The sequence below is a fragment of the Tamandua tetradactyla genome, chromosome 5, assembly GCF_023851605.1.
Source record: "Tamandua tetradactyla isolate mTamTet1 chromosome 5, mTamTet1.pri, whole genome shotgun sequence".
NCBI lineage: Eukaryota > Metazoa > Chordata > Mammalia > Pilosa > Myrmecophagidae > Tamandua > Tamandua tetradactyla.
The window spans coordinates 1,653,631-1,665,865 of record NC_135331.1 but is presented as its reverse complement, the minus strand read 5'-3'; the positions used below and the strand labels follow the sequence as shown (position 1 = coordinate 1,665,865).

The 12,235-nt window shown below is 46.8% G+C and overlaps 1 protein-coding gene across 1 annotated transcript in view; it reads left to right on the top strand.

Annotated features, from left to right (window-relative positions):
• The window catches only part of EP400 (E1A binding protein p400), a 194,152-nt gene that overhangs the window by 118,606 nt on the left and 63,311 nt on the right, over window positions 1–12,235 (top strand). Inside the window, 4 exon segments of the mRNA XM_077159524.1 lie at window positions 4,211–4,305; window positions 4,976–5,247; window positions 7,067–7,269; window positions 7,776–7,945. Coding sequence (XP_077015639.1) covers window positions 4,211–4,305; window positions 4,976–5,247; window positions 7,067–7,269; window positions 7,776–7,945 — 740 coding nt within the window.

Sequence of the window (12,235 nt, the reverse complement as noted above, 5' to 3'; positions counted from 1 at the left end):
GGATCCTTGGCTTTTCCATCACATGGTAATGCACATGACAGTGTCTTCTTTCCCGTCTGGGTTTCGTTGACTTAGCTTCTGGCTGCCCCCTTTGGCTTCCTCTATGCACCCTCCAGTAAGACCCACTCTGATTTACTTGACCACAACTTAACTGAAGTCACCTCTTCAGAAGATCCTCTCTACAGGGATGGGTGAAGTTGGAGAGTGCTTTTCTGGAGTTCACTGCTCCCAGCCATCATGGAGCATAAGAGTGGGGTTGTGTGGTGGGTGGGAGTGAGGCTTGGGTGCAGCGGTGGACTGGGTTGCTGAGACCCCTAACCCTGGGTCAGTGGGTAGTGATGACGAAGCTATTGTCATATGGCTTCAGACCCCTCCTGTGCAGTCTGCAGCGAGGGGCTGGGGCTGGGACTCTGCAAGCCCTGTTTCTCCTTGCCAGCTACTCCCTGCCAGAGGAACCTGTGAGGCTAGACGAGGGAGGGGACGCAGCTTTGCCCATACTTTCTGTCAGCATCACCCCAGCTCTCCTTCCTCATCCCAGCAGTGGCATTTGCTTCCAAGAGCAGCCACTTCCATTTCCTAGGTTTTTACCACACTCCCAGGACCAGCTTCATGTTACCCTCAGGGATCCCAGAACCAGCCTCCTGGCACCACCTTTCCCAAGCTGCTAGGTTCTAGTAGCCACAGCCTCTTCCCTTCAGGCCCCTGTCCCTAAGGGTGGTAGCTGCTTCCTAGAGCTATCGTCCTCCCCTAGGGTCCCCTTTATGTTCTTGGAATTCAGCCTGAAGCGCTTCCTCCTGTGAAGGGTCCTGTTTTCTCTGAGTGGACCTTGAGGGGCCAAGCATCAGGAATGGTTCTAGGAAGTAGTCCCTCAGAGGCAAGCTTCTGGGGTTGTCTGTCTGTCTGGGTCTCGAGTGCAGTGGGAAGTGGGACACTTGTGGACAGAAGGGCATTGCCGAGAGTCCAGTTTTCCTTGGGCTTGATGTGGTGATGTGCTGACAGAAGCAGGGAGCCTCGGGGCCCAGGGGCTCCGATCCTGCGTGGCCACAGCAGCAGTGATCACACTACAGTCTATGGGGCAGCGGGTTCTTCTGTGCCCAGGAGCATGTCTGGAGGGAGAGCACTCCTGAAGTCATCGAGACTGGAGGCTGTGGGGGCCGTTCTAACTCGTCTCCTGAAGATCAGGCAGAGAATTTAATCGTACAGGTTTCGGAATTGAGTTCACAGCCATGCCCAGGCTGTTGTGGAAGTTGGGAATTTAACCTGAAGAAATGGAGCCACAAAGCAGGAGGAGTGATGTTTCGGGGGACAGGGGCGAAGCTGAGACCCTGGAGTTGCTCTGAACCTCCCCGGCCGCAACAGTGGCTGCCTGTTCTCTCCTGAAGATCCTATAACAGCCCACCTGGGCAGCCTCTTTCTCAGGACCCACTGTGGGAACCAGATCACAACCAGCTTTGTGGGCAGAGCCAGAACCTCGAGGATGAAGAGTCCTTCAAAAGGATTGCCAGACTTCACTGGCTCAAATGGGCAGAAGGAAACCTGAGGATTGTGTGTGGGAGTGCATTCTAGGCTGTTAGACCAAGGAGGATGGGCTGTATGCTGGGTCCAGCCAGTCACCAGAGATGCTGGGTGGAATGTATCAGCTTGGTGGGTTTGAACGGGGCTTTAGCTTTCTTTAAATTGTTGACCAGAATTTGAACTCAGCAGGGATTTCACTCAGTGAGGTTGACGGAAGGTAGAGTAAGAAATCCAGAGGTCTATGGAAATAAGGATGTTAGATGGACGTGTTATGTATGGCTTGCAACCCCTTTGCCCACCCCACTATAGCACCTGGGAGGGTCCTGGCACCCCTCCTTCCCTTGGACTCTGAGGAGGGCAGGCTGCAGGAATAGTGCCTTCTTTGAGAAGCTCTGTGCTGGCTGTTTCCCTCAGTTTTCTTATCTGTTTGACTCTCTATAGAAAGCAGCATCTGATTTTTCCTTTGAGCTCTTCCTGTGTTATGAATCACCCTGAGAGGCTCTCCCATTATTCGTTCCAGCACTTACTTGCTCGGGTTCTTCCATCTCCACGCCCAGTTTATCAGCGAGTGTCACGTATGGTAGATTGATTCGGCTTTTCCTCATTTCCACTCCCCCCAACAGCCAGGCTAGGACCTTCTCCTGGGCTCTGGAAGAGCCTCCTGCCAGCTCTCCCTGCTTCACACCCTGCATCTGTGCAGCCAGTTCTTCACACAGCAGAGGGCGGTGCTTCTCAACTGCATGCGCCCTAACATTCCTTCTCTCTGCTGCGGCTCGGCCTGAGAGGCCTGCGTGGCTGCTGCCCGTGTGCTGCCACCAACTTGTCACCACTGCTGTGCCCTCAAGCTCGGCCTCCAGGCCCTGGGGGCTTCCTCTCAGGTCCTCAGCATGCACAGTGCTGTATGGGTTGGCACCTCTGAGGGCCACTGCTGCAGATGGCGGTGGGGCCAGCACTGCCTCTCCATCTCACCTGCCTGTGCCTGCCTGAGTGCAGGGCTCAGCTTAGACATTCCTTCTGCAGGGTCTCCTCTTTGAAACTAGGTCTAGATTGGGGTGCTTTCTGTCTCAAGTGCTTCTTGCAGTTTTAATTATGTTTAGTTGTGTGATTATCTGTTTGATGTTTGTACTCTCAGTAGGAAGCCTGAGGAGTATGTACGCTCTCAGTAATAGGCATTTTTGAATGAATTGTCTTTCCTACATAGAGCTGTTCCAATTATTCCTCAGTAAGCCCTTACATGGTTATGTTAATTTTCTTGTACATGCTGCTGTATCCGATTTTATAATCCTGTGATATTTTTGCATTTATTTCCATTTTTGCACAGAGAGGTCAGGTTTGGACTAGCTATATCCCTGTGTAACGGGACGCTCTCTTTTACACTGTTTCTTTCCGAATTAGAGTATAGGATGATGTGGCATAAAATGTGTGACTGAGCTAACACTAGAATTTTTGAAAAAATCGTCACTGAACAGTTACTTTAGAGAACGATATCCTCATAGTTGATAGATTTTTTTCACTCACTGATCTTTTAAAAGAAATCAAGGCCCTTTGCAGAAATGGCGTATTCCAGGTTGATGGCAGGGAAGGTACAAGATGTATCTGGAGTATCTCGAAGACCAGAAATTACAGAAATGCTGAAAAGGAAGATGACGGGGGGTGGGTTGGAGTGGGGTGAGGGCTCCTTAAGGAGCCAGCTTAGGGGTCTCTCGTTGGCTAGATTTGTAACACTTTCAGCGCCCAAATAACTAAGAACTAATAATATATTATTAACAATTACAAACAAAAAAGGAACCCAAGATTTTATCCCAGTAATAGGCAGTCACATCAGTAGGGAAGGGGAAGGCTCTTGTCACAGTTAAATGCTAAGTGTCCAGCAGGAGGCTGGAGGGCTGGGTTGGACAGTGGTGATTTTGCAGTTATCACAGTCGAGACTGCTAGAGACAGGAGTCGTTGGTGATACGAACTCTAGGGGTCAGGGTAGATGGGAGGCAGGACGTTTGCATGGTCTTAAAATATTTCCAGGCGGGCCGCGGTGGCTCAGCGGGCAAAGTGCTTGCCTGCTATGCCGGAGGACCTCGGTTCGATTCCCGGCCCCAGCCCATGTAACAAAAAACGGAAAAACAAAATACAATAAAACAAGAAGATGTTTCCCTTTCTTCCTTCCTTCCTTCCTTCTATCCTTCCTTCCTTCTCTCTGTCTTTCCTTTAAAAAAAAAAAAAAAATATTTCCACACAAATTGCTCACTAAAGGCAAGGGGAAAAAAGAGCTATACAGTTGAGGAGTCAGACAGCATCTCGACCAGGGGACCAAGCACGCCGGTAATGGCCCACCCACGCGGCATTTTGATGGGCGGACCTGGGTCAGAATGTTGGAATGCCCCCAGATGAGGAGCACTCTCTTCACTCTCTTCTTCAGATCTGTCCCTTTTTCTGAAAAGATAAATTGAATTCTTTCCTCTAGAATGTTGTTTAGCAATTGAGAAAAGGAAATACAAGTTTTTGCTAGAAGTCTAAATAAACAAAAACAGTAGATACTGAATTTAGTGTTAGGATAAATGTTTTGTAGATCTAGTGGTGAGTTTGCAAATGTGAGAATGAATGGGTTGTGAGAATGGAAGAGCTTCCATTTCAGCTTCTCAGCAGAATAAACCATGTGGGTTGTCAGCTCTCCTTTCATCTCCTTGTTTTTGCCTTGTAGTTGGGGTTCCGGGTCGCATGGCAATTCATACCATGGCTACAGGAGATCCCAGCACAGCCTCTAAACCGGCCTCTCCCATGGGAGGGCCTAGCCAGGTATAGTACACGCCCCCCAAACAGCACATCCACTCGCAGGCCAGGTGCTCCTCCAAGCCTCTCAGGGGATGGGTCATGGTCCTTTCAGGCTCTTTGTGAGTTCTCAAGCCATGTGGTTTCAAAAGTACACTTCCTTTCTAAACTGTGGAATTTTAATTGTAAAAACATATATTTTGGTAGTGCAAGGGTAGTTCTCTGGTAGAATTCTCACCTCCCATGCGGGATGCCTGGGTTCAATTCATGGCCCACGCACCCCCCCCACCAAAAAATTGAACAAATGGTACTGCAATAATGGGATACTCACATGGAAAAAGAACAAAATGTGACCCCCCCACCATATAGCATACAAATAACAATTACATTTCCTAATAAAAGAAATAATTGGATTTTATGAGTGCAAAAATCTTTTTCACATTTTTTATTATTCTCAAAATCCATCTAGGTGTTAGAAATGTGCCCCATATCTTGAAAAATGCTTTTGTTTTTTGCCCTGGCAAGGATTCAACACTTATTTTCTCTACTTTATCTACAGCATTATTTTCTATAGAACATTTTAGGTGAACTCTGCAAAAGATTGCCGTGCTGAGAGACCCCAGGTTGTTTTGTGAACACAGTGACTTGGCGTGCTGTTTTACATGTGACCTTTTTCTCATCACTGTCTTTGGTAAAGGAGGAGAAGGACAGGCTGTTGAAGGAGCGATTGGACCAGATCTATGTCGTCAATGAGCGGCGCTGTTCCCGAGTTCCAGTCTACGGCAGAGATTTGCTGGGGTTTTTTTCTCTGGTTGGTGGAGAAAGCAGAGCTCGGCCCGGGTTTTTCCATAGTTGTGACGGGAAGGGGGCTGGGCCAGCGGACTCTTATGCTTCACCCTCAAAAAGCAAGAGTGGTCTGATTCTGACACTGTCTCGGTGTGAGGAATCCTTCCAGGATGTTATTGACAGGTGAGTTAGTCTGTCTCTGCATCTACATCCTTTTTACCTGGGTTTGCTTTCTCACTGTGTTGTGCCCCAGTCATTTTCATTCTTATGTGTGGATGGATGTTTGTCTTACTCCCATAAGCTTCTCCAGGAGTTGCCACTTGAGCTTTTTTTTTGCATGGGCAGGCACCGGGAATCGAACCCAGGTCCCTGGCACAGCAGGCGAGAACTCTACCTGCTGAGCCACCGTGGCCTGCCCAGTATGTTTGCTTTTTATTTTTTTTTATTTAAATTTTTGTTGTTGTTGTTTTTTACTTGTAGTACGTTTGTTTTTGAGGTCAATTCCAGGCTTTTCTTCTTTGGTCTCAGGTGTATCTTGTTACCTGGGACCCGCTGACATGCCCACTGCCCTGGAGGCCTGCAGTATTCCAGAGGTCTGGGTGGCTGCCTTCCCACTGATATTGGCAAAGATAAATAATTATGCTGTTGACTATTTTGTCCATTTTTCTCTTTAAAAAAAAAAACGTGTTATTAAAATAATGGCATTGGGCCGGCCACAGTGGCTCAGCAGGTAGAGTTCTTGCCTGCTGTGCTGGAGACCCAGGTTCTATTCCTGGTGCCTGCCAATGCAAAAAAAAAAAAAAATATATATATATATATATGTAAAATAACAGCATGAATTGCTTTTTATTTTACATGATGAATAAATGTATGATGCATAGTTAAACTAAGGAAATGAAATTCCAGGCCCCATTGATGCATGGCAGTTGCCATGCATTGCCGTGGTGCCGCATTGGAGGGTTTGCCTTCTGCCCCTCCTGTTTAGGGACCACCATATGCATTGGCAATTTCATCCACTACTTTTGTACCATATTTAAGATTAGCCCCTCCTTGTTACTGCCTGCCATGCCGCCTGTTCTTGGCTCACCTGTTATCTATTTAGTGTTCTCTTAGATCAGAACAGAAATAATGGAGAATCATAAAACGGAATCTTCTTCCAAGTCTCTGCAAGCTAGCCTCCAACTCTCAACTCTGATTATTTTCTTCCATTATGTATCTATATGTTTTAATGTTAGTAACCTCTTTTACTTGTGGACTCATCTTTCTTTTAAACTTTAATTAGTCTTTTTTTCCTGCTTCTTACTCTAATATTATAGATGTTTCTTTTAATTTGAAAATATGGTTGATAGGGCATAATAGAAAAACTGATGTCCCCTGACTTGCCTGTAAGAGGTTCACTGGCACAGGCGACTCATGTGTAGAGGTGGAGCAGGTCCAGGTTGGCTGGAGGCGGTGGCTCTGCTCACCGTCACTGTCCTGCTGTCGGCAGGCCATCCTCTCCCATGCCCACTTTCCCTCCTGGTGTACGAGGGAGGTAGCAGCTTGAGGGTTCACATTCTCCTGCTGGACTCTCCAGGAAGGGGAGAATGACTGGGTCCCAAAGTTCTCAGTAAAAGACACAAAATTCAAGCATAATGGGCCATCTCTGAACCAGGCCGTGTAGTCAGGATAACGCCCATACCGATTGGTTTAGTCTGGGACTGCATGTTGGCTGTTAGTCACTGCTTATAGAGTGGGAGAGTCTCACCCTGATTGACTGCAAGATCCCACTCCCATCCCCCCGACGTGGATCCCTCCCACCTGTGGTTGCTGAGCTGTGAAGGGCAGTGGGGTCTGAAAGTAGGTGGCCACCCACGCCATCTGCTGCAGCAGCATATTTCACGGTGTCTTAGATGTTCACAAGGGTTTGCCTCCTTCCTTCTCAACCTGCACCATCTGTTTAGGCAGAATGCTGCTGTGACCTGGTATACCACATGATGGCAGCCTGTGTTTTGTTTCTCAGGGTGGCATGTGTGATCCCAGCTGTGGTGGCAGCTCCCCCATCCCTGTGGGTGGCCAGACCACCCCCCTTGTACAGCCACAGGATGCAGATGTTTCGGCACGACCTGAGGAAGCACGCGGCTCCCTATTTCCAGCAGCTGCAGCGGATGACAGCGCTGCGCTCTTTGCAGTTTCCCGAGCTGAGATTGGTACAGTTTGATTCAGGTATGAGAGGAATTTTGTTCACATGCTTTATTATACAAGAGTCCTTTCTTTGTATTATGGGATACTTAAAAAAAATTTTTTTTAAGACTATTTTCTAAAGCAGTAGTAGGTTTACAGAAAACTTACTCAAGAAGTACATAGTTCCCGTATACCTCTCACAACCCCCATAGTTTCTCTATTATTAACATTTTGCATTAGTGTGATACTTTTGTTCACTTGATGAAACCTTATTATAATTAAACTATTAATTAAAGGGTTAGGGTTTACATTAAGGTTCATTCTTTGGTTTGTACAGTTCTGTTTTTTTTTTTCCAAAAAATTTTGTTGTGGTGACATATATGCCATATAAAGTTTCTTATTTTAAGCACTTTACAGTGTACAGTTTGGTGGTCTTAATTATATTCACAATGTTGTGGAACCATCACCACCATCTCCTACCAGTTTACTTCTATCATTGAAAGGAGAAACTCCAAACCCTTTTATGAGATACTTTATTTATCTTATAGGAAAGCTAGAAGCTCTAGCAATCTTACTTCAAAAGTTAAAATCTGAAGGACGTCGGGTGCTGATTTTGTCACAGATGGTTCTTATGTTAGACATTTTAGAAGTGTTCTTGAACTTCCATTATCTCACCTATATAAGAATCGATGAAAATGCCAACAGTGAACAGCGGCAGGTAAGAAATAATTGTTTACCTCTTTATCTTGTACAATTCGGACTGTATTGGTATTGGCACTGTATTAGTTAGGGTTCTCTAGAGAAACAGAATCAACAGGGAACACTTGCAAATATAAAATTTATGAAAGTGTCTCACGTGACCGTAGGAATGCAGAGTCCAAAATCCACAGGGCAGGCTGCGAAGCTGATGACTCCAGTGGATGGCCTGGATGAACTCCACAGGAGAGGCTCACCAGCCAAAGCAGGAATGCAACCTGTCTCCTCTGAGTCCTCCTTAAAAGGCTTCCCATGATTGGATTTAGTATCACTAATTGCAGAAGACACTCCCCTTTGGCTGATTACAAATGGAATCAGCTGTGGATGTAGCTGACGTGATCATGACCTAATCCTATGAAATGTCCTCATTGCAACAGACAGGCCAGCGCTTGCCCAATCAGATGAACAGGTACCACAACTTGGCCAAGTTGACACCTGTCCCTAACCATGACAGTCCACCCCTTGTCAACTTGGCACATATATATATATATATATATATCACCTTAGACCATACTTAATTTCCAAATGAAAACAAATAAGTACACATTTTTTCTTTTACCTGACAATACTCAACTGTCCTGCATATAACTGGAAACACATTAAATCTCTCCAGAATAGCATGCAAATCCTTGGGCAACATTCATTCTTAAACTTGATATCTTACAACTTAAATAGTATAACACAAACAAAACAGCATTACAGTCCTCGTTTCTGTAACTGATCACATGGTCGAAGTTCATATTTATCACTACCTTCTTCCACTACCCATTCCATGTTCCCTTTCCCCTCAGCAAGCACTTCAGCTGGCCGTGGTTCTTTGCCTGGTGGGGTGACCCAAACCTTCATTCCTGAAGTCTCAGAGCCATTAGTGGTCCTGCCTGGATTGTGTTGTTGCAGTTTTCCATTGATTTTGATCACAGGGCATGGTAGTACTAATAGACGCCCCAGGGGATCTCCTATATTCCAAGAAAACTCTTCTTTACCTCCATTATGTAGTTGCAGTCCTACTTCCTTCTGATAGTCAGGGTCAATTACCCCAGACAATAGTGTAATCCCCTTCTTGGTGTGTTGATCCAGAGGCATAAGTAGCCCAAAGTGGCCAGGTGGTAATCTTAACTTCCAGTTCAGTGGTATCACTGTTGTTTCTCCTGGAGAAAGCACACCCCGTTTTGGAACTAAAACCTGTAGACCAGCAGAACTCAGGGTAGCAGGGACAGGAAGCAAAAATTTTCCTAGTGGATCACTAGGAGTAATAGTGAGTGGCACCACACCCATTTCCACCCCTTGGTTCCTGGACCCATGGATCCTGGCTATGGGAGAAACAGCACCATACAGCGGACGCTGATTCAGAGCATACACAGCTTCCTGGAGAACATTACCCCAGCCTTTCAAGTTTTTGCCACCTAGTTGGCACCGTAATTGAGTTTTCAAAAGGCCATTCCACCGTTCTATCAATCCAGCAGCTTCTGGATGATGGGGAACATGGTAAGACCAGAGAATTCCATGAGCATGTGCCCATTCCCGCACTTCATTTGCTGTGAAGTGTGTTCCTTGATCCGAAGCAATGCTATGTGGAATACCATGACGATGGATAAGGCATTTTGTAAGCCCACGGATAGTAGTTTTGGCAGAAGCATTGCGTGCAGGGAAAGCAAACCCATATCCAGAGTATGTGTCTATTCCAGTTAGAACAAATCGCTGCCCCTTCCATGAAGGGAGTGGTCCAATGTAATCAACCTGCCACCATGTAGCTGGCTGGTCACCTCGGGGAATGGTGCCATATCGGGGGCTGAGTGTGGGTCTCTGCTGCTGGCAGATTGGGCACTCAGCAGTGGCTGTAGCCAGGTCAGCCTTGGTGAGTGGAAGTCCATGTTGCTGAGCCCATGCATAACCTCCATCCCTACCACCATGACCACTTTGTTCATGAGCCCATTGGGCAATAACAGGAGTTGCTGGGGAAAGAGGCTGACTGGTATCCATAGAACGGGTCATCTTAGCCACTTGATTATTAAAATCTTCCTCTGCTGAAGTCACCCTCTGGTGTGCATTCACATGGGACACAAATATCTTCATGTTTTTAGCCCACTCAGAAAGATCTATCCACATACTTCTTCCCCAGACCTCTTTGTCACCAATTTTCCAATTATGGTCTTTCCAAGTCCCTGACCATCCAGCCAAGCCATTAGCAACAGCCCATGAGTCAGTATACAAACGCATCTCTAGCCAGTTTTCCTTCCAAGCAAAGTGAACAACCAGGTGCACTGCTCGAAGTTCTGCCCACTGGGAGGATTTCCCCTCACCACTGTCCTTCAAGGACACCGCAGAAAGGGGTTGTAATGCTGCAGCTGTCCACTTTCAGGTGGTACCTGCATATCGTGCTGAACCATCTGTAAACCAGGCCCGAGTTTTCTCTTCCTCAGTCAATTCACTGTAAGGAACACCCCAAGAGGCCATAGCTCTGGTCTGGGAAAGAGAAGGTAATGTGGCAGCAGGAGTGGAAACCATGGGCATTTGTGCCACTTCTTCATGTAACTTACTTGTGCCTTCAGGACCTGCTCTGGCTCTATCTCGTATATACCATTTCCACTTTACAGTAGAGTGCTGCTGTGCACGCCCAACTTTATGGCTTGGTGGGTCAGACAACACCCAACTCATGATAGGCAACTCAGGTCTCATGGTAACTTGGTGGCCCATGGTTAAGCGTTCAGTCTCTACTAAGGCCCAGTAGCAGGCCAAAAGCTGTTTCTCAAAAGGAGAGTAGTTATCTGCAGCAGATGGTAAGGCTTTGCTCCAAAATCCTAAGGGTCTGCGTTGTGATTCTCCTATAGGGGCCTGCCAAAGGCTCCAGACAGCATCTCTATTTGCCACTGACACTTCCAGCACCATTGGATCTGCTGGATCATATGGCCCAAGTGGCAGAGCAGCTTGCACAGCAGCCTGGACCTGTCGCAGAGCCTCCTCTTGTTCAGGTCCCCACTCAAAATTAGCAGCCTTTCTGGTCACTCGATAAATGGGCCGGAGTAGCACACCCAAATGAGGAATATGTTGTCGCCAAAATCCAAAAAGACCAACTAGGCGTTGTGCCTCTTTTTTGGATGTGGGAGGGGCCAGATGCAGCAATTTATCCTTCACCTTAGAAGGGATATCTCGACATGCCCCACACCACTGGACACCTAAAAATTTTACTGAGGTGGAAGGCCTCTGTATTTTTGTTGGATTTATCTCCCATCCTCTGACACGCAAATGCCTTACCAGTAAATCTAGAGTAGTTGCTACTTCTTGCTCACTAGGTCCAATCAACATGATATCATCAATATAATGGACCAGTGTGATGTCTTGTGGGAGGGAGAAACGATCAAGGTCTCTGCAAACAAGATTATGACATAGGGCTGGAGAGTTGATATACCCCTGAGGTAGGACAGTGAAAGTATATTGCTGACCTTGCCAACTAAAAGCAAACTGTTTCTGGTGGTCCTTACTAATAGCTATTGAGAAAAAAGCATTTGCCAGATCAATAGCTGCATACCAGGTACCAGGGGATGTATTGATTTGCTCAAGCAATGATACTACATCTGGAACAGCAGCTGCAATTGGAGTTACCACCTGGTTGAGTTTACGATAATCCACTGTCATTCTCCAAGACCCATCTGTTTTCTGCACAGGCCAAATAGGAGAGTTGAACGGGGATGTGGTGGGAATCACCACCCCTGCATCTTTCAAGTCCTTAAGAGTGGCAGTAATCTCTGCAATCCCTCCAGGAATCTGGTATTGCTTTTGATTTACTATTTTGCTTGCTAGGGGCAGTTCTAGTGGCTTCCACTTGGCCTTTCCTACCATAATAGCCCTCACTGCACGAGTTAGAGAACCAACGTGGGGATTCTGCCAGTTGCTCAGTATGTCTATGCCAATTATACATTCCGGAACTGGGGAAATAACTACAGGATGGGTCCGGGGGCCCACTGGACCCACTGTGAGACGGACCTGAGCTAAAACTCCATTGATCACCTGGCCTCCATAAGCCCCCACTCTGACTGGTGGTCCAGAGTGACGTTTTGGGTCCCCTGGAATTAATGTCACTTCTGAACCAGTGTCTAATAATCCCCGAAATATCTGATCATTTCCTTTTCCCCAGTGCACAGTTACCCTGGTAAAAGGCCGTCGGTCTCCTTGGGGAAGACTTAGAGGAAGGTTAACAGTATAAATTTGTGGCAGTATAACAGGTTTCTTCCCCATAGGGACCTGGCCTCCCCTT